The sequence below is a fragment of the Tursiops truncatus genome, chromosome 8 (genome assembly GCF_011762595.2).
Source record: "Tursiops truncatus isolate mTurTru1 chromosome 8, mTurTru1.mat.Y, whole genome shotgun sequence".
Lineage (NCBI taxonomy): Eukaryota > Metazoa > Chordata > Mammalia > Artiodactyla > Delphinidae > Tursiops > Tursiops truncatus.
This window is the reverse complement of record NC_047041.1, coordinates 69,984,369-70,012,194: the sequence shown is the minus strand read 5'-3', so window position 1 is coordinate 70,012,194 and position 27,826 is coordinate 69,984,369. Positions and strand designations below refer to the sequence as shown.

General features: G+C 38.9%; 2 protein-coding genes across 10 annotated transcripts in view; one reads left to right on the top strand and one right to left on the bottom strand.

The window, feature by feature from the left end:
- NUCB2 (nucleobindin 2) overlaps positions 1–24,087 on the bottom strand; it is a 59,047-nt gene extending 34,960 nt beyond the window's left edge. For all 5 annotated transcript variants that reach the window (XR_012333475.1, XR_012333477.1, XR_012333476.1 and 2 more), the window contains exons 1-5: positions 23,948–24,087; positions 18,726–18,877; positions 6,657–6,800; positions 5,949–6,056; positions 651–777 (exon numbers count right to left, since the gene is read on the bottom strand). Coding sequence is in view for 2 of the 5 variants with exons in the window: in XM_019948473.3 (XP_019804032.1) it covers positions 651–777; positions 5,949–6,056; positions 6,657–6,800 (379 nt within the window). In the remaining 3 variants the exon portion in view is untranslated. The remainder of the gene's footprint in view (positions 1–650; positions 778–5,948; positions 6,057–6,656; positions 6,801–18,725; positions 18,878–23,947) is intronic.
- The window catches only part of LOC141279368 (uncharacterized), a 55,920-nt gene continuing 51,677 nt past the window's right edge, over positions 23,584–27,826 (top strand). For 4 of the 5 annotated variants that reach the window (XR_012333479.1, XR_012333481.1, XR_012333480.1 and 1 more), the window contains exons 1-2: positions 24,254–24,382; positions 26,863–26,944. Coding sequence is in view for 1 of the 5 variants with exons in the window: in XM_073808650.1 (XP_073664751.1) it covers positions 23,758–24,054; positions 26,863–26,944 (379 nt within the window). In the remaining 4 variants the exon portion in view is untranslated. Of the gene's footprint in view, positions 24,055–24,253; positions 24,383–26,862; positions 26,945–27,826 lie in introns of those variants that run through there. The other variant, XM_073808650.1, reaches the window with a different exon arrangement.

Here is a 27,826-nt window from a genome sequence, read left to right as displayed (position 1 = left end):
TCTGGAATACTTTAAATAGCACTGACAATCTGATCTTTAATGGTTTGGTGGAATTCCCTTTGGCACTATCTGAACCTGGTGTTTCTGTGGAGCTAGCTCTGACGATTGTTCTATTTCATCTATGGAAATTGTTCTAATTAGATTTTCTCTCTCTACTTTCTTTTGGTTTGCTTTGATTTTATTTTTCCTCTTTTAAATCAGTGGCTTAATTCATTATTCTTCATTCTTCCTTTTTACTGATATAATTATTTAAGGCTAATCATTTTGATTTTTGAATGACATGAATATATAACCTATTCAAAAAATTAAATTTTAAAAATTAAGAGAAGGTGGGACTTCCCTGGTGGTCCAATGGGTAAGACTCCATGCTCCCAATGCAGGGGGCCTGAGTTTGATCCCTGGTCAGGGAACTAGATCCCACATACATGCCGCAACTAAGAAGTCCGCATGTCGCAATGAAGATCCCGAGTGCCGCAACTAAGACCTGGTGCAGCCTAAATACATAAATAAATAATAAATAAATAAATTTAAAAAAAAATAAGAGAAGCCAAATCAATACTAACATTAAATGTTGACTATAGGAACATGGTCTGTAAACTGACCTTAACAACCAAATATTGGAATTTTCCTGCCTTTTCTTTAGCACTTACCTTGAAGGGAATCCAATTTAGCTTTAATCAGCATTCTTAACCTTGCCACTTCTTGCCTTTTCAGTTCATCAAGTTTTGTCCTCACATGGTGACTTACTAAATCCAGTTCTTTGCTTAGCCTCCCACTCTGTTAACAAAAATAATAAATTAATTTTATCTATTCCATTGCATTTTTAGATAAGACACAATATATTAAAAATAGGGTTATAATAAAGTAGTGATACTTTTGACTATTTTAGATAAATCTGACATTACAAACAGCATTTCTTTCAGAAGATATTCAGTTTGTAACTCTAAAATCAAGATGTCTAAAAACCATATAATTTAGAAAAGCATAATTAAAGCACAAAGAAGAAACTCAAAAAGTAACTTAAATTGCAAAATGGTGCAGCCACTTTGGAAAACAATTTTGGCAGTTCCTCAAAAAGTTAAACCCACAGTTACCATATCACCCTGCAATTCCATTCCTAGGTATATACCTAAAGCGTTGAAACATATATTCACATAAAGTCTTTTTTTAAATATTTATTTATTTATTTATATTTTATTTTTGGCTGCATTGGGTCTTCGTTGCTGCATTCGGGCTTTCTCTAGTTGCAGTGAGCGGGGGTTACTCTTTGTTGCAGTGTGCAAGCTTCTCACTGCGGTGGCTTTTCTTGTTGTGGAGCACGGGCTCTAGGTGCGTGGGCTTCAGTAGTTGTGGCACCCAGGCTCAGTAGTTGTGGCTTACTGGCTCCAGAGCACAGACTCAGTAGTTGTGGCACACAGGCTTAGGTGCTCCGCAGCATGTGGGATCTTCCCGGACCAGGGCTCGAACCCATGTCCCCTGCATTAGCAGGAGAATTCTTAACAACTGCGCCACCAGGGAAGTTCTCACATAAAGTCTTAAATATGAATATTCATAGCAGCATTATTCATACGAGCCAAAAAAGTAGACATAACCCAAATGTCCATCAACTGATGAATTCATAAAATATGGAACATCCATACAGTGGATTATTCAGCCATTAAAAGGAATGAATACACCAATACATGCTACAACATGATGAACATTGAAAACATTATGCTAAGTCAAAGAAGCCAGGCACAAAAGGCCAAATTTTGTATGATTCCATTTATATGAAATGTCTAGAATAGGCAAATGCACAGATAATGAAAGTAGATTAATGGTTGCCAGGGGCTGAGGAGAGAAAGGAAAGGGGGAGTGATTGCTTAATGGGTACAGGGTTCCTTCTGGGGGGAAATAAAATTGTTCTAAAATTAGATAGTGGTGATGGTTACATGACTCTGTACATATAATAAAACCACTGAATTGTATACATTAAAGGGGCAAGTTTTATGGTATGTGAATTATATTTCAATAGTTTTTTTTTTAAGTAATGTGGCCTCCTTAAGCTTTAGTCATTCCATATATAAACAACTTTTCAAAATTCATCTTTTTTAGGTTGTCTCCTTTGATTACATTTTTTCATAGATGAGTAATTCTATAAATGTTCCAAAATTTAAGAGACAAAATAGCTAGTGCTTTACCTTCTCTTGTTTAAAAATGCATTTTCAATCAGAAACTGCAAGTCTAACTAGCCAGCAGGCACACAGACCCTTCAGGACTGAGTCAAGGGGGAGGAAGGGAAGGAAAAGAAACGCCTCAAGCAAGACCAAGAAAGATTGTTCAGAGAGGGAGGAGAGCTAAGAGAATATGCTGTTACAGAAGCAAAAAGAGTAGTACATTTCAAGGAGAGAATGGTCATTATTATTAGATAAAACAATAGTTCTCAAGTGTGGTCCCAAAGTGGACGCATCAGCATCACCTGGGAACTTTAGATATGGAGGCCCTAGACTTACTGAATCAGAAAGTCAGGAGGTGGGGCCCAGAAATCTGTTTTAACAATTTAAAATCTGAGAACCACTGAGATAAAATAAAGGAGTCCAGTAAGAAGAGGAATAAAAGGTGCTCACTAGATCTGGCAATTAAGAAATCACTGACAGGTACTTCCCTAGTGGTCCAGTGGTTAAGACTCCATGCTCCCAGTGCGTGGGACCTGGGTTTGATCCCTGGTCAGGAAACTAGGTCCCGCATGCTGCAACTAAAGATCCCGCATGTCGCAAATAAGACCCGGTGCAGTCAAATAAATAAATAAATAAATATATTTTTTAATTAAAAAAAAAAAAATAAGGAAGTCAACTGATATCCTTCACAAAAGTACATTCAGGGAAGTGGTGTGGGTGAAGCCATAATCTTCCCAGTTAGCAATGTTTGGTAAGTGAAGAAACATAGTCTGATTCTCCTTTCAAAATGCTTAGCTGACAACAAAGGACAACTTCTAACTTTTTTTTTTCCAGTTTTTCCTGAAACAGGAGGCTTTGCTCAGCTGTTTGTAATGATTCTGTCGGCTTGATTTTTATTGTCTATTTTTACTCAATTTCTTTTTCATTAAACAACTGTTTAACTTACTTCATTTTGTCTCCCTCCACGCAACCCTATAGGGAATAGGAATTGACTGTGAAAGGAAGACAGTTATAAAAGTATTCTCCTATACCGAAGAAGGCAAGCTTGTTGTTTTCTTTTCCCTGATTATCTCTATATAGTAACTCCCATTACCCACACTGTCTGTTAGCCCCCAAATAACGCTCTTAGTCCTAACTGAAGTAAATAAGAGACATTGAAAGTTCTACATTAAATATCATTCATCCCAGGAAATTAGTTCCACAGCTCAAATGAATTTTTCAAGGAAACACGAGATTATTCTCAAAACAATTCAGGGGACTGTAGATATCGTGCTAAGTGAAATAAGTCAGAGAAAGACAAATATCGCATGACATATGTGGAATCTAAAAAAACAGAACAAACAAACCAACTAAACCAAACAAAAAACAGATTCATAGATACAGAGAACAAATTGGTGGTTGCCAGAGTGGAGGGAGGTTGGGGGAGGAGTGAAATGGGTGAAGCGGATCAAGAGGTACAAACTTCCAGGTATAAAATAAATAAGTCATGGGGATGTAATGTACAGCATGAGGTCAATAATACTGTATTAACTTTGTATGGTGACAGATGGTTACTAGACTTATTGTGGTGATCATTTCACAATGTATACAAAAGTCAAATCATGATGTTGTACATATGAAACTAATATAATACTGTATGTCAAATATACTTCAATTAAAAAAAGATAATTCAGGGCTTCCCTGGTGGCGCAGTGGTTGAGAGTCCGCCTGCCGATGCAGGGGACACGGGTTCGTGCCCTGGTCCAGGAAGATCCCACATGCCGCGGAGTGGCTAGGCCCGTGAGTCATGGCCGCTGAGGCTGCGCGTCCGGAGCCTGTGCTCCGCAACGGGAGAGGCCACAGCTGTGAGAGGCCCGCGTACCACCAAAAAAAAGATAATTCAAAAAAATAAAATAAAATAAAATAAAGATAATTCAAGGGAATTATTGGCATAAGGCTGTTACCATTCTCCCAGAAAAATTCACAGCCTCCAAGAGGACAGCTGTGAACTAAAAGCCACACACAGGGATTTCCCTGGTGGTGCAGTGGTTAAGAATCCACTTGCCAATGCAGCGGACATGGGTTTGAGCCCTGGTCTGGGAAGATCCCACATGCCACGGAGCAACTAAAGCCGTGCGCCACAGCTACTGAGCCTGTGCTCTAGAGCCTGTGAGCCATAACTATTGAGCTTGAGTGCCACAACTACTGAAGCCCGAGCGCCTAGAGCCCATGCTCTGCAGCAAGAGAAGCCACCACAATGTAAAGCCCACACATCTCAAAGAAGAGCAGCCCCCACTCACGGCAACTAGAGAAAGCCCATGTGCAGCAATGAAGACCCAACACAGCCAAAAATAAATAATAAATAAATAAATTTATTTTTTAAAAAAATAATAAAATAAAATAAATAAAAGCCACACACAGGTTCTGATAGTGGCCACAACCTAATGTGGGTCAGACTTTCACAGGGGCCCAGACCAGGGACAGAGACTAAAATAAGGATGTTTGATTCAGAAATTTTCCTTCAAACAAAGTTCCAGGTAAGATAACTTTTTACAAAAGTTAAAAACAGATAAACAAAAATAACATAAGCAAACCAATAAAACTATCTTGAGAGTTATAACTGAAAGTTTAAAATTAAATCATTGGAATTTTTTTTTACTGCTGACTCTAAGATAAACCTAACTAAGTGGATTCATTACCCTTCAAGGGTGGGCTTTAAAAGAATCTCTCACGTCAGATCTTGGTTTTTACAACCTTCTTTCTTTATTGTGAATACTAAGGAGATGTCTAGGGCTAGGATAATGTCAAATAAATAGGGTTCTTAGGACAGAGACAAATAATTAAACCTCCCCTATTGAGATAAGATATGGCCCGTTATGTCTTCTATTAATCTGGACCTGATTAAAACACCAGAACTAAACCTGTGCTAAACCTTTGAATAGCTTCCTGCTGTCCTCACATCATGATTCAAGCCCCTTACCATGATGTACAAGGCCCTCTGTCATCTAGCCCATGACTCTTTCCAACCTCATCTTTTGGCCAGTCATGGCCTCCACTTCCCAGGCCAGGTTCCAGGAACAGTTACTCCTTCCAGGTTCCTATATATTCCTGTCTCTGTTCCCTTGTACCTTGGCCTAGCATGTCTCCCAGTCTTTCTCCTTTTCTCAGCCGCATATTTAAGCACAGGCATAATCTCTACCAGGAAGAAAGACTTCCCACCTTCCCCCACTGCTTCCTACTGAATTAGGTGTCCATCCTCTGTATCTCCAAAATGTATTATACACTCAGCGTATATTTATCTTAGTAATCTTTTTCTGGATATTAGTCTCCCTTGAGGGTTCTTTAAGGGCTAAGAATGAGTCTTTGTTTTTTGTTTGTTTGTTTTAATTATTTATTTTTTTATTTTTGGTTGCGTTGGCTCTTCATTGCTATGTGCGGGCTTTCTCTAGGTGCAGCAAGCGGGGGCTACTCTTCCTTGCAGTGCACAGGCTTCTCATTGCAGTGACTTCTCTTGCTGCGGAGGACGGGCTCTAGGTGCATGGGCTTCAGTAGTTGTGGCATGCGGGCTCAGTAGTTGTGGCTCACGGGCTCTCGAGCACAGGCTCAGTAGTTGTGGCAAATGGGCTTAGTTGCTCCGTGGCATGTAGGATCTTCCCAGACCAGGGCTCGAACCTGTGTCCCCTGCACTGGCAGGTGGATTCTTAACCACTGTGCCACCAGGGAAGTCCCGAGTCTTATCTTTGTAATCCCAATACTTAGCTCAGTGTCTGGCATGCTCAAGTGTTTGTTAAATAATTATTTAATTACATTTACCTTTATTTCCTCTATGTCTGCTTTCTGGAGCTTTTCTCTGAAATGATTATCTGTTTCCAGCACATCAATCACTTGCTTGAGGTATTCATCATAATAAAGTCCAGTATCCTTCAAATTAAGAAACAAACAGTAACTCTTCTGAAAGTTTTTCCTTTCCTGTATCTAAAGATTTCAATCCTAAAAAAACAAACAAACAAAATAAAAAACGTCTAGCAAAATGGCATTGAGACATACCTACTTTGATAGTTTGGGCAGCCAAAGTTAAAAGCTGTATTTCTCAAATGAAGAGAGTTGTATCAGAACCAATGTCATGTTTTACTCTTACATAAAGGTAGATTTTCTACATGGCTTAGACAGTGAATACTTAACCAATATACTAATTGGTTTTACCCCCTTGTCACCTGTCTCTCCTCATTGTTATCTGTCTCTTCTCTGAATATAGTACGTTTTCTTGGTTGGTTATCTCTACATTGGAAATATATTATGATTAATTCTTCTATACACTAATATACTAATTAGATATATATATATCTAATATAACTACATTAAAAAAACTTTGTCTGATATTAAAGAACATATGCTTATCCAATACTCTTTTTACTGCTATTTCAGAAATAGTTCCTAAATGTCCAATTTTATAAGTAATAAATTCTTAGCAATATTTTAGTTAAAATTCTTCCCACAAGGTTATCTTTAGCATTCACTTACTGGTGGTTCTATCTTTGCACTGTCCACAGGTTGAGCATTTTCTACTTTTGTCTTGTCTATGTCTATAGGCACAGCTTCAAGAGCAGTAAGTATACATGTAACCAAGAGAAAACAGTATTGTAGTAGGATGGTCCTCCACATCATCTGAAATAAAGGTACAATTATATTAAGGTTCTGAAAAGACGTTTTCAAACTATATATACATGCATTCCCAATGCCACATTAATAATATATTTAATTTCAGGAAGTTTAATTCAACAAAAGAATTCTAGGAAAGGGGTTAAAATAGATTATAACATCAAAAATAATGCTTAAAATAGATCACTAAAGAAAATCAGGAAAGAAATGCTTTTCAGCTAAAATTGAAATGACAAGTAAACAAAATTTTAAAGTTTAAACTGCTATATAATATAAGAAAACATTTGGTTAATTATAAAAGCTTCAGATAAAGACAGTAATGAGGGACTCAATTTTTTTTAAAATAAATAGTCCAAGTTTAAGAAAGGGAGAAGGGGGACTTCCCTGGTGGCACAGTGGTTAAGACTACATGCTCCCAATGCAGGGGGCCCGGCTTTGATCCCTGGTCAAGGAACTAGATCCCACATGCATGCCGCAACTAAAAGTTCACATGCTGCAACTAAGGAGTCCACATGCTGCAACTAAGGAGCTGGCGAGCTGCAACTAGGAGCCCGCCAGCCGCAACTAAGACCTGGCACAACCAAATAAATAAATAGTTTTTTTAAAAAAAAGAGAGAAGGAAAAACTATTTATTTTTTTCTCTATTAAAATACTAAAGAGCCAAAATTATTTCTGGATATAATATTTAAATTAGCTTCAATCGAATTTTGAAAATAAGTTGCTCTATGAACATAAATTGCTTAAAAGAGACAAATAACTGGCTACAAGTATTCTCTTAACTTTCCTAGACATTATTTTACCATAGCCAATAGTCTTATGTTAAAATTCTGTTTGGCCAATAATTTTTCAGATAAATAGGTCAATAAAATATCAAGCAGGGTGTAACAGCATTGAAGCAAAAGAGGAACAAATACTGCTGGTCCCGCAATATTATTCAAACCTTGCTCATTCAGCTTCTACTTCATAAGGATCTTTGTAGCTCCAGAGGATCTACTACAAGAATTAGAATGAATAAAAAGCTCATACTTAATTGATTTTATATAGAGAGAGTGATATTAGGATCCAAGTCAAAAATAATGGTCTGACCATCAATCTGGAATATGCATTATTAATTTAGAGACTCCCAAACTTAGCTGGCCATGGACTTTTTTTTTTAAGTAACATGTTTTTATCTACAGAACACAATTTGGAAGAGTACATTGCCTCATTTTCATCACAACCCTACGTAATACATAGAACAGTGACTCATTTTATGGATGAAGAAATTTTTAATGGAAACAAATCACTCATAGAGCATTGTCTTGCATTAACAAAATCACTAGAATCCACATTTTAGTGCTATTTCTAGTATATCAAATTTTTTAGCATCTTTATTGAGATATAATTCACATGCCATAAAATTCACCCATTTAAGGTACAGGATTTGACTATTCTATAAAGATGCTACTCAAAGTTTAGTTCTCAAACCTGAAGGATAAAATCATCTGGGAGCTTGTCAGAAATGCAAATTCTCAGCCTGCAGCCAAGACCTCTGAAATCAGAATCTCTGGGGTGGGGACCCAGAATCTGTTTCAACAAACAATCCAGGTGATCCACCTATATACGTACGCTCAAGGCCAAGATTCACTCTTCTCTAGGACACTAGTTCAACATGATTGCCGTGAATAAATGGTTTTTATAATGAAATGTTTGGGAGATACTGGCTCAATGAAGCTAAATAAGTTTCCACCTTCATAAGACTTTCAGAACTTCAGATCGGCTACTCTGCATTATGAATCTCTAATAGAAGGATGGTTTGTTTCTCCACAGAATCTTTTCCTAACCATGAATTACCTCCTCTTCCCACAATTATTTTTTATGACAACAAAGTTTACTTCTCATTCATGCTTCATGCTCACTGTAGGTACATGTTTTATTTTTGCTCTTTTGAGACACAATTTACATGCTATAAAACTTACCCTTTTCAATTGTACAATTCAGTGGTTTTTAGTATATTCACAAGGCTGTGCAATTATCACCATTATCCAATTTTAGAACATTTTCATCACTCTAAAAAGAAACCCCATACCCATTAGTAGTCACTCCCCACTCCCCCTATTCTCTCAGTCTCTGGCAACCATTAATCTACTTTCAGTCTATATAGATTTGCCTATTCTGGACATTTCATCTAAAACATGTGGCCTTTTGTATCCGGCTTTTTTCATTTAGCATTGTTTTCAAGGTATAACCATGTTGTAACACGAATCAGCACCGCATTCTTTTTTTTTGGCTGCATTGGGTCTCGTTGCTGCGCGCAGGCTTTCTCTAGTTGCGGGGAGCGAGGGCTACTCTTCATTGGGGTGTGCAGGCTTCTCATTGCAGTGGCTTCTCTTGTTGCAGAGCACAGGCTCTAGGCGCGCGGGCTTCAGTAATTGTAGCATGCAGGCTCAGTAGTTGCGGCATGCGGGCCCTAGGGTGTGCAAGCTTCAGTAGTTGTGGCGCATGAGCTCAGTAGTTGTGGCTCGTGGGCTCTAGAGCGCGGGCTCAGTAGTTGTGGCACACGGGCTTAGTTGCTGTGAGGCATGTGGGACCTTCCTGGACCAGGGATCGAACCCGTGTCCCTGCATTGGCAGGCAGATTCTTAATCGCTGTGCCACCAGGGAAGTCCCAGCACTTCATTCTTTTTTACAGCTGAATAGATTTGCCATTGTATGGATATTCCACATTTTGTTTATCAATTCATCAGTTGATGGACATTTGGGTTATTTCTACTTTTTTGGCTAGTATGAATAATGCTACTATGAACATTTGTGTTCAGGTTATTGTGTTAGCATATTTTGAATTCTTTAGGTTGTATACCTAGGAGTAGAATTGCTAGGTCAATTCCATAACTCCATGTTTAATTTTTTGAGGAACTGCCAAACTGTTTTCCATAGCAGCTGCACCTTTTTCCACTACCACCAGCAATATAAGAGGATTCTAATTTTTCCACATACTAACCAACACGTGCTATTGTCTATCTTTTTTATTATAGCCACCCTACTGGGTGTGAAGCGGTATCTCACTGTGATTTTGATTTGCATTTCACTGGCTAATGATGTTGAGCATCTTTTCAAGTATTTATTAGCTATACCTTTTACCTTTAAAAAAATTAATTTAAAAATATTAAGTTAGTTGTTTTTTTAAAAACCCTGAATTGAAAGTTTTGTTTACCTTTGCAAGTCCCATATGCCACTGTAAACAGGCTGACCAAATGACCATTAAACAACGTAAAAGTTTTAAGTGTAATCATGGTTGAAAGGCCCAAGTTATGACTTAACTGCTCAAGTCAATTTTGATGTCTTCTACACACACTTCTGGAGCTTAATTAAGCTCCAGCCCCTAACATGGTACCTGTACAGTTAGAAAATGAATAATTGCTAAAATGGTTTGAATAGTCTCTCTATAATAATGTACACAGAGAAAGTCAGCTCAGGGATATACCTCCATAACTTCATTTTGCAGACCCCATCAGGAACTGTGATTATCCCTTGATGTGGTCAATCCAGAGTTCAAAAGAATCTTTCAGGACTTCCCTGGTGGTGCAGTGGTTAAGAATCCGCCTGCCAATGCAGGGGACACAGGTTCAATCCCTGATCTGGGAAGATCCCACATGCCGCGGAGCAGCTGAGCCTGTGCACCACAACTACTGAGCCTGTGCTCTAGAGCCCGCGGGACACAACTACTGAGCCTGTGTGCCGCAACTACTGAAGCCAGCATGCCTAGAGCAACAAGAGAAGCCACCACAATGAGAAGGCTGCACACCACTACGAAGAGTAGCCCCTGCTCGCTGCCACTAGAGAAAGCCCTTGTGCAGCAATGAAGACACAACACAGCCAAAAAAAAATAAAATTAAAAAAAAATACATTAAAAGAATCTTTCATACAGATCTCTCCCCTCCACCTGTGTCATCTCTGATGTCCCTTAGGCTCTCCTTTTCCCACAATACAACACACGTACACATTAATAAGCAGTTCTGTCTTAGCAATTGGCAGCTATGTCACATACCTTGAAATATGCTCTTTTTTTTATAGTGTCCACCTTTACTTCAATACACAATAGAAGCTGAGAGTAATAAAAATAAACTATAGATAAATCCAATCTTGGAAGTGGAATCTCTTTACCAATTTGTCACTTCTGCTCTCTCACTCTTCTTTCAAGTCTACCATAAATATGAAGAGAGTCAAGCAAGAATGTGTTTGTATATATGAATGTGTCTATGTGTCTGTGTCCTGACAGCATCTCAAAGTGACAGAAAGTCTCTGGGCATCTACTCTAAAACACTGACTGAATTTATGGTTCATAAACATTTCACTGGGTCCCAGGCTTATTATAAATAACAATAGAAACCATCTATTGAGTGTCTACTATGTAGCAAGCAGTATGCCAAACTTTTTTATTATATTAACTAATCTATTTCTTATAATGGTCCTGTGAAATAAATATTATTATTCCCATTTTATAGTACAGGAATCTGAAACATATCAGTTAAAAAACTTGATCTGGGTCACACAGCAGTAAATCGTAGATCCAGAGTTTGGACCTGGGAGTGACTGACTTCAAAGAGTATGTCTGCTTTTAAGCACTGGTTCTCAAAGTGTGGTCCCTGAACGAGCAGCATCTGCACCACCTGGGAATTTGTTAGAAATGCAAATTATCAGGGCTTACTCCAGATCTTCTAAATCAAAGAATCTTTGAGGAGGGTGAGGAAGAGAAGGGGGGGGGCAAAATCTGTTTTAACAAGCCCTATAGGTGATTCTGAGGCATGCTAACATTTGAGGACATACTGCCTCTCCTTAGCTCTATTATTCACAAACCTCTTCTACTATGAGAGACAAAGAGAATGTGTATCTGAAAAGTAAATTTGGATCCTCAAGGAAATGAAAGTCAGGTGTTACATCTAAGAAGGGTAAGGCAAAACTAAATTTAGGTCTATATTCTAATTCCAGCTGTACCATTCACTTGCTATGTGATCATAGGTCAGTCAGTTAACTTTCCCTGCTTCCTCATTTTTTTTTTTTTTTTTTTTTTTTTTTTTTTTTGCGGTATGCGGGCCTCTCACTGCTGTGGCCTCTCCCGTTGCAGAGCACAGGCTCTGGATGCGCAGGCTCAGCGGCCATGGCTCACAGGCCCTGCTGCTCCACGGCATGTGGGATCCTCCCGGACCGGGGCACGAACCCACGTCCCCTGCATCGGCAGGCGGACTCTCAACCACTGCGCCACCAGGGAAGCCCCCTCATTTTTTTTAAATAATGAATTTTTTTAAAGAGACTTTAACTAGACTTCAGTATTCTTTAAGCTCTTAGAGTCTATTATCAGCTTATTCTTTTGAATAATGTGTAGATCTTTTCTGTTACCTTATCAGAAATACTACTAAAATTGTTTGTACTCACACCAATTGTAAGAAATTAAATTATATGATTTATAAATGTCTTTAAACCAAACATTGCTTATTCAGCCAGCTGAAAATTACCTTGGTAGATCAAATAGAAGATCTGGGTGCTGGGATACAAAGAATACAAAAATCAACTACCAAAGAAAGTTCCTATCTAGATAAAATAAGAATGAAGTAAAGCCAGGAATGTTTCACACTTCCCATACAGAGTGTGAGACACTGTACACTTTAAAAAGAGTGAATTTTATGATATGTGAATCATATTTCAACTTTTTTTTAAAGTAATGAAAAATAGAGCAAAAAATCTGAGCTTATAAAATAAAATGCGAACATTAAAAAAGGAACAAATACAATTTACAAATATCATTTACCTACAAAAGTAAAGAGGTTTTAGAACTAGCCATACTCTATAAATTTTCTTAATTATCCAATTTTTACATTCTTAATGATTTTTGTCTGTTTGTCCTATCATACTAGAAAAGTGAAAATCTTGCACTTTAATTTTGGATTTATCTGTTTTTCCTTATAATTCTGTCCATTTTCATTTGAATATTTTGAGGCTATGTTATAAAATGTACACAAATTTGGGCTTCCCTGGTGGCGCAGTGGTTGAGAGTCTGCCTGCCGATGCAGGGGACACGGGTTCGTGCCCCGATCCGGAAAGATCCCACATGTCGCAGAGCGGCTGGGCCCGTGAGCCATGGCCGCTGAGCCTGCGCATCCGGAGCCTGTGCTCCGCAACGGGAGAGGCCACAACAGTGAGAGGCCCGTGTACGGCAAAAAAAAATGTACACAAATTTAAGATTTTCTAGGTTTCTGGTGGGTTTAATCTTTTTCACATTTGAGTGACCTTTATACCCCAATTTGCCTTAAGGTCTATTCTGACAGTAATATAGGTAAAACAGTTCTCTTTTGATTAGTGTGTAGATACACACAAACACACACACACACATTCTCACACACTTTATTTATTTTTTCCATTCTCTAATAAATTTTCTTTTATTTGTATGATAAAGACCAGTTATATATAAAAAATAAGTGTCATATTTTGGGTTTTTTTGGTTATTTTGAAGTACACTTGGTAAGGATGAAATCTTCCTAGCTCATATTTTTATTTTTTTAACTTTTTATTTTATATTGGAGTATAGCCGATTAACAATGTTGTGATAGTTTCAGGTGCACAGCAAAGGGACCCAGCCATACATATGCATGTATATCCATTCTCCCCCAAACTCCCCTCCCATCCAGGCTGCCCCATAACATTGAGCAGAGTTCCCTGTGCTATACAGTAGCTCCTTGTTGGTTATCCATTTTAAACATAGCAGTTCATACGTTTTTTTTAAATTCAGCCTAATAATCTTTCCAACTAGAGTATTTTTTCTGTTTATATTTAATCAAATTACTGACATTGTACTTAATTCCTCAGTTTAACATCTCAGAAATCAGAGTGTTTTTCAGTTAATGGAATATTAAAATGTGGTTGACTAAGTGGCAAGAGCAACATAATCTTTACTGCCTGCACATGCATGAACTTTATTATAGCTATTCCTACTTCCATCACTTCAGACTGAGTTTTTGCATTTTGGGTACTTCACAAATTGAATTTAATTGCCATTTAAAATATCTTCAAAAGGATTAAATTGTGATTTGGCATTGAAATGAAAAGCTATTCTGGGGAATTCCCTGGTTGCCTAGTGGTTAGGATTCTGGGCTTTCAATGCTGTGGCCCAGGTTCAATCCCTGGTCGGGGAATGAGATACCGCAAGCCTCGCGGCCAAAAAAAAAATATTTTGTAAACACAGAAATGAAGCAGCTGATATTAGTGAAGCAAATATTTGATGTTAAAGGAATAACAGCAACTTTACATTTTCTTGTAAAAGAACATTTAAGTGCTTCACCTGACTTTAGACAGGAAGATACCAACAAATAGACAAAGCTGCCTTACATTTTGAGATGCAACAAGATTATCTACGAGCAGCCAAACAATGCAAATGAAGGCAGTAGAAACTGACAATGCCTCCAACAAATAAAAAAAAAATTATAGAACATGAGGCTGATTTGATGGATTCATGAATCGTTAAGGCAAATGTTAATTTGTCAGAGACTTCCTATCAAGACTAAACAGAAGCTGCATAATTTCCATGTAACCTGACGAAGAAACAAAGCTGAATTTAGTCAATAGGAAATGCTGAAAAAATCCTGGTGTTCTTCACAGGCCTCAAAATGATATACTAAGGCTAAAGGTACTAAAGAGATTGATATCCTGAGAATGGGTTACATAGGGAATAGCATATCACTGAAACACTAGCATAAGCACCTATGGCCACAAGTTGCTGCCATATTAAATTTTAAACTACAAAAGCATTTCCCAAAAACGTTACTGTGTATGTAAAAGAGGGATTATGGCTGAGTTAAAGGAAGGCTAGCTAAATCTGGTTTGAATGTTCAAGAGCCTTTCGTGGTCTGCCAAGGGTATGAGTTTAGTTCTTGATGCATTCTGAGGCTGCATACATGATGCCTGGGATTGTTTTAAAAATAATCTGGGGGCTTCCCTGGTGGCGCAGTGGTTGAGAGTCCGCCTGCTGATGCAGGGGGCACAGGTTCGTGCCCCAGTCCGGGAGGATCCCACATGCCGCGGAGCGGCTGGGCGTGTGAGCCATGGCCGCTGAGCCTGCGCGTCCGGAGCCTGTGCTCCACAACGGGAGAGGCCACAACAGTGAGAGGCCCGCGTACCACAAAAAAAAAAAAAAAAAAAAAAAAAAGAATAGGTTCCTGGAAAGGTATCACAACTTGATGTTATTCCTGATGCCATGTCTAGACAAAATATAACCCCTCAACATTTTAGTCAATAAACAACTGAAGGAGAGGTTGAGGAAAGAAGATGAATCTGACAACTTTCCATTGTCATCTTTTGAAAAGCACTGGCATCAAAGCTTGCAAAATGAATGTCAGAGGCTTGGAAGAAAATTCCAGGCAAATGGTCTTAAAGAAATTCCCAGAATAAAATTACCCTCACTCTTCATAGGAGAGAGAACAATGTCGTGTGGGAAAACACAAACATTCACAATTCTGAATCAAGGAAGCATTTCAAAAGACTCAGACTATGAATGTGAAAAAGCCTTAGGAATACCTTAACCAATTTATTTAACTTGTAATTTCTTTATGTATCTGCAAAAGTGATGTGAGAAAAATCTATATGTTTAAATGAATCTTAAAAAGCACTTTCAGTAAACACAAAATGAAATTATAAGTGATAAAGCACAGTGTAATAATTTAACTGGCAGTATGTGTTCTATATAGTATAAACTGGTGTCTTAATATCAATGGAGTCTTAGAGTTGATGAAACACCATCTTCTTTTCGGCTTTCTATTTATCCTGCCTCTTTAATATTTATCTCCTCTCCTTTCTTGCGTGTTTTTTAAAATTTTGTTTTTGATTGATGAGGAATTTTTAAAATACATTTTTCCCTTCTATTAGTTTCTAATCTTTTACTGTTTATTCTAGAAATAATTAGGACAATTAACTTACTGAAGTCTAAAGCTAATTAAAACATTTACTCCTTAATAAGCCCTCAATAAATGTTAACTGTTATAACAAAAGAAATGAAAATTTTTCTAGCTCATTCGGTAGAAAAGTAACGATACAAAGATGTCTTTAAATACCAAGATAATGTCAAATGTATCAGAGATAGGTTTACAGATTTTCATTAACCCAATAATATACAAATGTCCATACAAAAGAAGGAGAGATGAACGATAAGGAGAGGCAATGGAAAGAAAGGGAGAATAATTTACTTCTCTTCCACTATCAGGTTAGTAAGAATGGCCTTCTCCTTTCTTTTATCACTCTCTTCTTCCATAAGAACAGAGTCCTAAAGAGGAAATATTGGGCCAAACTAGCTGGCTGACACAGCAGACTGATCCAAACCAGGATAGACTGAAAATTAACGCTCTGAAGTAGGATAATATGAAATTCTAAATAAGGCAGTGATCTCAAGACAGCATGGAGGGATTTCCCTGGTGGTGCAGTGGTTAAGAATCCACCTGCCAATGAAGGGGACATGGGTTCGAGCCCTGGTCCGAGAAGATCCCACATGCCGCAGAGCAACTAAGCCCCTGCTGCATGACTACTGAGCCTGCGCTCTAGAGCCTGCGAGCCACAACTACTGAACCCATGCACCACAACTACTGAAGCCCGTGTGCCTATAGCCCGTGCTCCACAACAAGAAAAGCCACCGCAATGAGAAACCTGCGCAACACAAGGAAGAGTAGCCCCCACTCACCGCAACTAGAGAAAGCACGTGCACAGCAAAGACACAACACAGCCAAAAAACAAATTTAAAAAAAAAGACAGCATGGAAAGCACTGATCCCAAAGGCATTAGAGCCTCAAGAAAAATTACAAAATAAGCAGAGTTCTTGGAACTTCCCTGGTGGTCCAGTGGTTAAGAATCTGCCTTCCAATGCAGGGGACACAGATTCAATCCCTGGTTGGGGAACTAAGATCCCATATGCCGCGGGGCAACTAACCCTGTGCGCCACAAAGAGAGAGAAGCCCGTGCACCACAAGACCCAGCACAGCCAAAATTAAAAAAAAAAAAAAGCAGAGTTCTTAAGCCTCTCCTAACATGCAGTAGATACAAAATAATTTCCCTAAATGTCCAAGTCCTAAAAATAAGTTTAACTCTCCTTCCCTGTCTCCACCAAATCAAAATTCCCATTCATAAACAGAGGCACATTTCTCAACTACTGATTCGTACCAGTAATTATCCAGATTAAGTTTACTTGGGGTGTGTATGTGTATGTGTGTTTCTCAAGAGTTTCATGTTTTGCTTGTTTGTAAGGAGAAAAACCCTGGAAGTGATTAAAAAGCATGGTCATGGGTGAGAAGTGTGAAAAGTACAAAAAACTGAAACTAGTTTATCTCTCTTTCCTTTTGTTTCTCTTCTTCCTCCCTCCCCCAACCCTCCTCTTTTACTCCTATTCCTTTTAAATTTAAGACTGAATTGAAGTACGTTTTGTTTAATCTGTTGTATGCTATTTATTAATTTAACAAATATTTACTAAGTACTCACTATATTCCAGCCATTATGCTGGATACAAAGGTAAGTGAGATAGACATGGTCCCTACCCTCACAGAGTTTTCAATCTAGTGTGGAAGGCAGCCTATTAAGTAAACAATTGCAATTTGAAAAAAGCTGCTTACAAAGCAACATGCAGCATGATCCTTTCTGTTAATTGAAAAACTTTTAAGGCATTAAAATAGTATTCAGCAAATAAGACATTTTCAGTCAGGTGACTAAAAATGCTAAATGTCTTAATTTGCTCCTTATATTCCTTCTAATATTCGTAAAAGATTCACTGAATCTTTAGGTTCTTCCCCCATCCAATTTCCATTTCTAAATTTCAGTTTCCTTTTCTCAAAACTTTATTTCATTCACTTTCTTTACAGATGTAATGGCAATTGAATCATTTCATGTGACAAGTATAGGGTATATTTACATAATATTTACCCAAAAAGGTCTGGAAGGAAATAAAATATTGGTATACCTAAGTAAGTTAAGCAAGGGCTAGTAGTTAAGTAAGAGGAAATTTCAAGACGGTTAACAGTTAAGTTGTTTTAAAAAAACCACAACTTTTAACCAAGAAGAAAGGTAAAAATGTTCATTGCGTGACAACATTGAATTTAAATGTATCTTAAGGTGGATTACACTTTTCAATATAAATTTACTTCCTGATGACTTATTATGTGATACTCTTAGGATAACTTATCTCTGTCTTTATAGTACTTTGCATAAAGCAAGTGGCTCAATAAATGTTAGCTACACAACCAACATCTACTATTGAACATTTATGGGTAATTTTTTTTAAATAACCAGAACAAATACCCAATCAAGACAGAAAACCTTCTATAATGAATCATGGGATAAACATAACAAAAGAAAAACAGTGTATTAGATGAAAGTTATTTTCTTCTAGAGACAATGGTCAGACTAGAGTTCTGCCGTGGCAAACTACTGAAGCTTCTTTGAGTGGTTATCACAGCTTACAGATATCAGAGATGAAAGAGAAAAAGATCCATATTGTGGCAAATACTTCTATTTCCCAGCCAATATCCAAATCTTCCCTTCCTCTTCAATAACAAAAGCCCAATTTTGTTCAGGGCAGCCATGTATCCAGCTACATTTCCCTGCTTCCCTGGTAGCCTGAGCGTTGGTTCAGGATAATCTCCTTAAAGGGAGAGGATGCATCCTTCTTTGTCTTTGCCTTGCTGCCTGGAACTCTGCTTTGACAGTTAGAGCTCTGGCAGCTATTCTGGACTACGAGGACCAGGGCCACATCTTAGGAAAGCAGATCAAAGAACTGGAAAAAGTTTAGGTCCCCGGTGACTTTATGAAGCTACTACACCTATTCTAGGCTGCTTACTTCAAGAATTACTTTACATGAGAAAATAAATATTTTATGTTGAAGCCACCACTAAGTCTGTTTTCATTTTTGCTTTCTTAACTGATCACTTACCTTCAAACAGGTAAAGAATTTTTATCTCCTTTTTACAGATCAGGCAACTGAGATCCAGAGAGGTAAGATGACTTGCACAAGATCAGTCAGTGAAGAGGTGGGTCTGGCTCCTGGCTCAATGCTTTTTCGCAAGAACTGACTCTTAACAGGTTCTAAATATATGTAAAAAAAAAAAAAAATTAAAAATAAACATAAATTTAGCCTTATTACAGTGGTAATGGCACATGACAGTGTAAACATTTGTCAAATCCTGTGATAAGAAAAGGTGCCAAATTTCTATAAAGTGGAATGAGACTGTATCATATTCCAGTGGGGGAAGGGAAAGAAATATATTAACTAAACAGAATCAAAGACCAGAATAAGCAAAGATACTCATTTATTGTACCCAGGTTTTACCATATTGCTCCTCTTTTAAATAACTAAGAAAAGTTCAAATTAAAAGCTTATTTTCCTCTGCAATGAGACTTCAATACATAGGGTAAGTTTCCCCATTAAATCCTTAACTGGAATTTTTCTTAAAATCTTTATCTGGAATCTTTTTTTAATCTTAGCACCACTTTTAAAAATTAACCTTGGCCCCAGCCTCAGACATAGTGATCAGTAATAAAGCAAAACATCTCAAAATCTTTTTTGAAATCCACTACCTAACTGTAAAATACAAGGCAGTTAGCTCATGTGCAAACTCACCAGTGAACATAATTATTTCTAAACAGTATGTAAAGAAAATAAGGAAATAAAATATCTTCAAGTTTTAAGAACACAGATTTGTTTCTTTTCATGGTACTATATTTAACATAAAATTATCTAAGCAGGAGAGTAATCATATGCATGTAATATGTCGGAAAGGCACATGACTTTTATTAACACAGCATGGTCAAAAATAAACAGCAGGGCTTCCCTGGTGGCGCAGTGGTTGAGAGTCCGCCTGCCGATGCAGGGGACACGGGTTCGTGCCCCGGTCTGGGAAGATCCCACATGCCACGGAGTGGCTGGGCCCGTGAGCCATGGCCGCTGAGCCTGCGCGTCCGGAGCCTGTGCTCCACAACGGGAGAGGCCACAGCAGTGAGAGGCCCGCGTACCGCAAAAAATATATATATAAAAAAATAAAAATAAACAGCAGATTGAATCCTAAACACCCTCATTTACTGGCAAGCTATTTGACTCTCTGAGTCTCGATTTTCCTATCTATAAAATTGAACTAATACTTCTCCATAAGTTTTTGACTGGATGAAAATAAGAATGAATACAATGTAACTAGCACAGTACTGGCAATAGTAAATGCTCCATAAACAGTAATGCCCTTCCTGTCTTGAAAATTTAATATCTATATATTTAAATTAAATCTGTGCTGTAAACACCCAAAGTCATTGAACTTAAAAAGCAATAAACCAGTTTGACATACAACGTTAAATGTCATTTTTTGAAAGGCCATGTTAGAGCTCTCCTCTGAGCATTGCCATAGCCAAAGTCCTGATGCAGCTGTAGGCCAATGAAAAGAATACATGCAACAAAAGAAGAACACAATCTCTTCCTCTCTGGAATTAAAACAGAGCTTCTGGGCTTCCCTGGTGGCGCGGTGGTTATCCGCCTGCCAGTGCAGGGGACATAGGATCGAGCCCTAGTCCAGGAAGATCCCACATGCCGTGCAGCAACTAAGCCCATGCGCCACAACTACCAAGCCTACGCTCTAGAGCCCACGAGCCACAACTACTGAGCGCAGCATGCCGCAAGTACTGAAGCCCACGCGTCTACAGCCCATGCTCCGCAACAAGAGAAGCCACCGCAATGAGAAGCCCGCGCACCTCAACAAACAGTAGCCCCCGCTCGCCGCAACTAGAGAAAAGCCTGCGAGCAGCAGCGAAGACCCAACACAGCCAAAATAAACAACTAAATAAATAAAATTTAAAATAAAATATATATGAAAAAAAGAAACTTTCTAAAATTAAAAAATTAAAAAAAATAAAACATCAGATGTATGACCAGCTGAGCTGGACTCCAACCCTTCCCTGTATCAAGATATCAGCATAGATCTTAGTGTCTCTGCTGCTTATATCTGTAGAAAAGGACACCAATCAAGAAAACCAGTATATTGCCTTTTTTTCCAACCTTAAAAGACAGTTTCAGTATTCTTTTTTTTAAATTAACCATTCTTTTAATTGAAGTATAGTTAATTTGCAATGTTGTGTTACTTGCAGGTATACAGCAAAGTGATTCAGTTATATATATATATTTATATTTATTCTTTTTCAGATTCTTTTCCACTATAGGTTATTACAAGATATTGAATATAGTTTCCTATGCTATACAGTAGGTCCTTGTTTATTTTATATATAGTAGTGTGTATATGTTAATATAGTAGTATGTAGTAGTGCGTATATGTTAATCTTAAACTCCTAATTTCTCTCTCCCTCTCCCCTACAGTATCCTTGATGATAAGGCTTCTGAAAAGCAGATACTGTTGCTCATATGTATACTCAATAAACATATGAGCAACAGTAAGAATTTTAAATTTATTAAAATTACAATGTCTTCATTATTTACACATACTGTACTTCAATAATTAAAATACAGTATGTCAAGAAGCTCTGCCAAAAACAACAAAGAAAAAACAAACAAACACAAAACTGCCAAAAATAAAAGCATGCAACTGCTATCTCATTTTCCATTAGGCTGCTTTAAATTTTTTAAATCAGAGAATGCTGGGACCAGAAATGATCTTAGAGGTTGTTCGCTTCAGACCCTACTTTTATAAAAGGTTATAAGGCACAGGGAGGTTAACCGAGTTGGCCAAGATCATTTGGCAGAGCCAGGATTGGAATCTGGCCATTTAATTCTAAGTAAATGTACTTTTTACCATATTGTGGTGGTTTTTAAAATTTTTAGATTGAAAATCATTAAAGTGATCAACACTTTTCCTTGAATGAATTATTTTAAATTGTTAGGAGCCTGTTTTTTAAAGCCTATAAACTAATTGCATGTATTAAACAGAAAAATAACAATTTCCCCTTTCTAGACCTTCAATTATTTAGAAAAAGTTAATCATCTATCATGCCAAATATAGTCAACTCAATTACAATACTTAAAAGATTATTGACTTTAAGAATTATTTTCAGTACATTTTGAAATCCTACACTTGATTCCTCCAGCTACCCAGTACTTAAAAGGGTATTTTGCACACTTCAGTCATCTAAAGGGTCCTTAGAAAGTGGAAAGGAATTTAAATATTATTCCAAATAACACAAAATTAGTTTGGTATGTCTATAGAGGTACATAACATATCCCAAAATAAAAAGACACTGGTATTGATCATGTTACTGATACTCTATATTAGTGCCCATAATCAATAACTAGTGTTTTGAAAGGTACCCTTATTGCCTTAATTGTGCATTTCATTTTAACTGGTATTTACAGAGCACAAACCAACTTGGCAAAAAGCATACTGAAAGGGTATATACAAAATGTGTGGTATGAACAATAAGTACCTCGGGAGATCATAGAAAGGTAAACACAACATGGACTTCACCCTTGCAAAATGGGTAAAACTAAAATAGAAGGAGAACAACATAGGTAACCACAAGGAGACAAATGAATTTTTCACTTATCTTGAAAAGCAGGACCAGATCATGGAGAATTTAAAGACCAAGATGAGAAACAGAAGTTCCTATGGGTTTTTTTGTTTGTTTGTTTTTTTGCTGTATGCGGGCCTCTCACTGTTGTGGCCTCTCCAGTTGCAGAGCACAGGCTCCGGACGCACAGGCTCAGCGGCCATGGCTCACGGGCCCAGCCGCTCTGCGGCATATGGGAGCTTCCCAGACCAGGTCATGAACCCGCGTCCCCTGCATCGGCAGGCGGACTCTCAACCACTGCGCCACAAGGGAAGCCCAGAAGTTCCTATGTTTACCCTAATAACAAGAGGGATATTATTTGAGATTTCATTTCTAATTCTAATTTCCATTTTTTTCTTAAAATTTTGACTCTACTAACTGAGGAAGAATTGTTGAAACATCTGTTGGTTCAACGTTTGTTGAACTTGGTTTTCAAGTTTTGTAAAACAAGAACTAACACTCGGCTTAAATCAGAATGAGTCTCGAGGCAATATCTATGAGGAACAAGATGCAAGAATCTGGATATTGGCTGACACTATGCAACAGAGTTTACCAGGGAAGGTCTTAAGAAACAAGTAATTTAAGTAGGCTGTAAAAGAAGCTATAAGTTAATGGATCCAAATCTATTATACCACTAGTCATACTACTTTTAATGAATTCCTTAAAGCAAATATCTCATCAATTCTTTCAGTTCTTATAAGGAAAGTCCACAATATCCTTCAGACAACATTGAGTATCAGATATAATTGCATTTAACCTCTCTTCTCCCTCCTCCCCCCTTTTTTAACCCAGGTAATATATAGTTTGGTGCTCATAGTCACTCATGAATTTAATAGCCTTAATAAAAGGCTTAGACGGCAGCACTTACTTATTCAATTGTGTAAATGGACATTATCCAATTTAGGAGTTTAGCGGACACTGAGACTTTCAAGAGGTTCTGTCTCCCAGAAATGAGAGTAATGGTTCAATGGTTTATGTCCATATTTTCTTTCTTGACATTATAAAATAACTGCCATCCAAGACCACTGCCAGCACCAACCACAACAATAACCACATTTTACTCAGTCACTATTTAGCAGGTGCAACAAGGAAGTACCATCCTTCTCAAACCCTGTACCATCATCTCACACCTAATGATTTGTCACTTAGGGAAAACAATACCACACCCGGCACGAACTTTCTCCTCCCCTAATGTCAGCGGTTGCCGGCTGAACAGAACCGGCAGAAGAGCAGGATTCACCGGCCTATCTTAGCTCCTGCGCCTCAGCCGGTGGTGAGCATCAGTCTCACCAGGGGGCACCTCCCTCGCCCATCAACCTGCCAAGGCCGGGCTGGAGCCCAGACTGGGACTTGGACCTGCACTCACCACCCCCCCCCCGCCTGCTCCTCGCCAAGAGCCTGCCACTTTCATCGACCGCAAAGAAAGCATGGGTGCCCGGCAGCGAGTGGAACGGAGAAAGAGACCTCGCGTCTCAAGCTCGAGCTGGAAGCCACTCTCCACCGTGCCCGCCCAACCGTGGAGCTCCCACCATCCTTACTGCCGGGGCAGCGTAGGCGAATACCTGAGCTTTATCTCAGGACCCACCCCAGCCTCCCGCGGTGCAGATCCTCACCCACCTCGAGACCGCCGGCCTTACGAAGCCGCGTCTCCACACGCGAAGCTCCGCCTGCTGAACGCTTGCAGCGCATGGACCTGCCTCTCCAGCCCCCAGCCGGCAGCTCTGGTCTGTACTTCTACCCACCGCGCGCTCCCGCCTCCTTGCTGCCATGGCGACCGCCCCGGGCCCCAGCAGCCGCTAATTGGTCCTACCCGAAGAGTGGAAGGTGCCGATTGGCAAGGGCGGAGACCAGGCCGCGCCGGAGGGCTTGGAGGCGGGCGGTGTGGAGAGCTAACGCGTAGGAGCCCCGGGGAGGGTGAGCCAGGAGGGACGTGGCGCTCTGCGGCGCGGGCTGAGAAGCCGCGCCCCTTCCTTCTCTGGCTTTCATGGAGAGTCCTGTGGAGCAGGATTTGGGTGGGTGAGGTGCTTACCCGGGACGCGGACAAAAACCCAGGTATCTCCTCCCCTTCGGCCGCTGGTCCGCGCCGGCAGCTCCCGGACTGGTCAGAGACAGGCTATTAGGCTCGTTTTCGCCCGCAGGCCTCGCTTGGGTCTAACACCCCGGGCCTCCTCCATGGCGGGAATCTTCCTCATATTTGTAACCGCACCCACTCCCGTTTTGCTGGGCCCTGGGCCACTATGGCTTGATTGCTTTTATTTCACCTTGTCTCACACCCAGCTGCGGACATCTGTCTTTTCTTCACACCCTTCTCATAGAACTGAGACATCTACTCCACAACCCTCATTTTAAAGATAGGAAAACTCAGCTTCAAAGATATTAGTGGTCGAGGGTTAGAGAAGCTGTTGGAGCCTCAAGGCTGGTTTCAAAACTTAAGTCTGCCAAATAATGGCACCTTTCTCCAAGCCTTAGTTTTCTCCCTTGTGAAAAATAGTATATACCTCAGAGTTGTTAGTGAAGATTAGATAAGATTCCAGAAAACCAGTATAGAACCTGTTGCATATATGTTAGTAATGGTAGCTTCTTTTTTATCAGGAAGTAATAGAGAATAGTAGCTAAGTCACAAATTTGGAGCCAGACTGCCTATGTCAAACCAATTCCTTGTCTCGCAGCGTTACTTAAGTGCTCTGTGCCTCACTTTCTTTGTCTGTAAAATGAGAATAATAGTACCCTCCTCCTTACAGCATAAGTTAATAGAAAAGTGACAGGCATATAGTAAGTGCTCAGTAAATGTTAGCCCTTCTCACTTTAGTGGCTGAGCTATGGCTATAATTCAGGTCTCTGGATTCCAAGACCAGCAGTCTTTACTCTTACACACCTCTCATCTGTATACTTACAACAGTGCCTGGAGGTTAAGCTTTTTTGAAGGTTAAGGAGGAAACACTTGTCCATTTTCTTAAAATCTCAAACTATCTCCCTTATCATCATGAAAGTCCTAGAATGTTATGACTCTGCCTTCACTGAGGGTTTAATAGCAGAGACAAATGTGAGGAAAATAATCATATTCGGTTCTGATGGAGAGATTGAAAAGTGAAAACACTAGAGAAAGAAAGTATATTCAAGAGGTTATGGTATAGGAGGACTAAATTTCTATTTGAAAAACATGCGAAATACTAATACGGGGGTATTGGTTATGTACCATTAGTAAGCAATGTTACTGTTAGGTCAGGAGACAATACCACATCCCATCACTGTGGAAAACACTAAACTGTAAATACATCAAAGGCAGGAGCTATCTTCCACATTTTTATTACCCACTATCTACCAAAGGGCCAAGCACACTGTGCCTGATCTAGGCCCTAAAAATTGGGATAAACCCTTTAAGGGGAGACCCTGAAAGATCTTGTAATAATCTATCTAGATTATTTATCTAGATAAATATTATTTATTACTATTATCTAGTAATCCAGTGGAGAAGAAGAATGGAAAATGAGAAATTGGATTAGTCCAACAACACAATGAAAAGAAAAAAATAACACTAGCTTGGTGGCTGAGATGCTGGCAATATTCTCAGCAATATTCTGGGGTGAAAGAAGAAGAAAACAAGAAAGACAGGAAAACAAAGATGAAACAGCAAGACTCAGGATTAGGAGAGATCACTGAGGAAGGTATTTCAGAATGTCATGTGCCCGTAAAGCAGGCAACAGCATCTCTTATACTAGTAAAGACTATCTTGTGGTAGAGAAAAATAGGAATGTTGATAGTGAGCCCTGGAACTATGAGCTCATGTGAGGGACTTATAAGGAAATGTTATTACTTAAGAGGTAAAACCCCAAACTTGGAGAGGGAAAAAACAAGACTTTGGAGCCAGACCTGGGTCCCAGCCCTGCCTGGATTAAAAACTCAGTTCTGTCTTTATTAGTAGAGTATCTTCTGGCAAGTTACTTAACCTCTCTCCATAGCATAGCTTCCTCACCTATAACATGGAGGCAATAATAGTTCCCACCTCATAGACTTGTGAGGATTGAATGTGTTTATATTTGTAAAGCAGAGCAGTGCCTGGCACATAGTAAGTGCTATATTAATGTCTGATACAATATTAGTCTCAGTTTCTCCATCTGTAACCTGGGAGCATAATATTGAACTTACGGTAAGGGTTCAAAGGATGTATGTGAACTGTTAGAGAAGAGATGCTCAATAAATATTATTTCTCTGCCCCCTCCACCCCTTCAAGCCCCCAGCCTGTTACCTCTGAACTCCTCTCTGATTAACACTGCCACTGCCACTTCCATCAAGGGGCTATTGCTCAACCTGGTCTAAGCAAGGATAAAATATCTTTGCTTGATTTTTCTTGGCTCAGAGGAAAAGCTCAAAATGAGTTTACTGGAGGCCAGGAGAAAATAAAAGGGAAACAACTCCAGAGAACCAGCTGATGTGAAGCCTGCCCCATACCTTGGTCTTCCAGGAAAAAAAAAAAAAGGTGTCAGGGAGATTCTGGCTTTTTCACACTTCAATTTTCTCCTTCTCACTTCTAGGATCCCACAGGACATCACTTGGCCAAGTTCTTCACTGTGTTCAGAATGGGGGAGAGGGAGGCAGGAGTACTTATAAGAGACAGTAAGTAATCAGAAAGAGGAAAACCACAGTACACTGTACATGGGCACCAAGACGTAACAGTTTTATTACGATCTAGGTCAGTGGTCAGCAAACTAGGCCCTTGGGCCAAATCACCCAACTGCCTGTTTTTGTAAATAGTTTTATTGGAACACAGCCATTCTCAACAGCCACGCTCATTTGCCTATGTATTGTCTCTGATTGCTTTTGAATTACAAGGGCAAGGTTGAGTGGTTGTAATGGAGAATCTATGGCCCTCAAAGCCAAATATATTTACTACCTGACTCTTTACAAAAAAAAAATTGCTAACCTTTGATCTTGATAATTCACCCAGAATCATTTGTCAATATCCCGACTGCAAAAATGTTCACCTTCGTCAAATCCCCTAATCCATTGCTTCTCAAACTTTAATGTGCATACAGATTACCTGGGGGGTCTTATTAAAATGCAGATTCTGATTCAGTAGATCTACAATGAGGCCTGAGATTCTGCATTTCTAACAAACACTAGGGTGATACCCTAGTGTTGCAATACTAGCAGTACTAGCAATACTAGTATTGCTAGTCCCTAGATCAAACTTCATCCCATCAGCCTGCATTTCTAACAAACACTAGAGTGATACCCTAGTGTTGCAATACTAGCAATACTAGCAATACTAGCAGTATTGCTAGTTCCTAGATCAAGCTTCATCACATCAGCCTTTTTTTTCTTTATTTTATTGAGATATAATTGACATATATCATTTATATTAGTTTCAAGTATACAACATAATGTTTCAATATTACATATTCAATATGTATATATTGCAAAATGATCACCACAATATGTCTAGTTAATGTCTATCACCACACATAGATACAATTGTTTTTTCTTGTGCTGAGACTT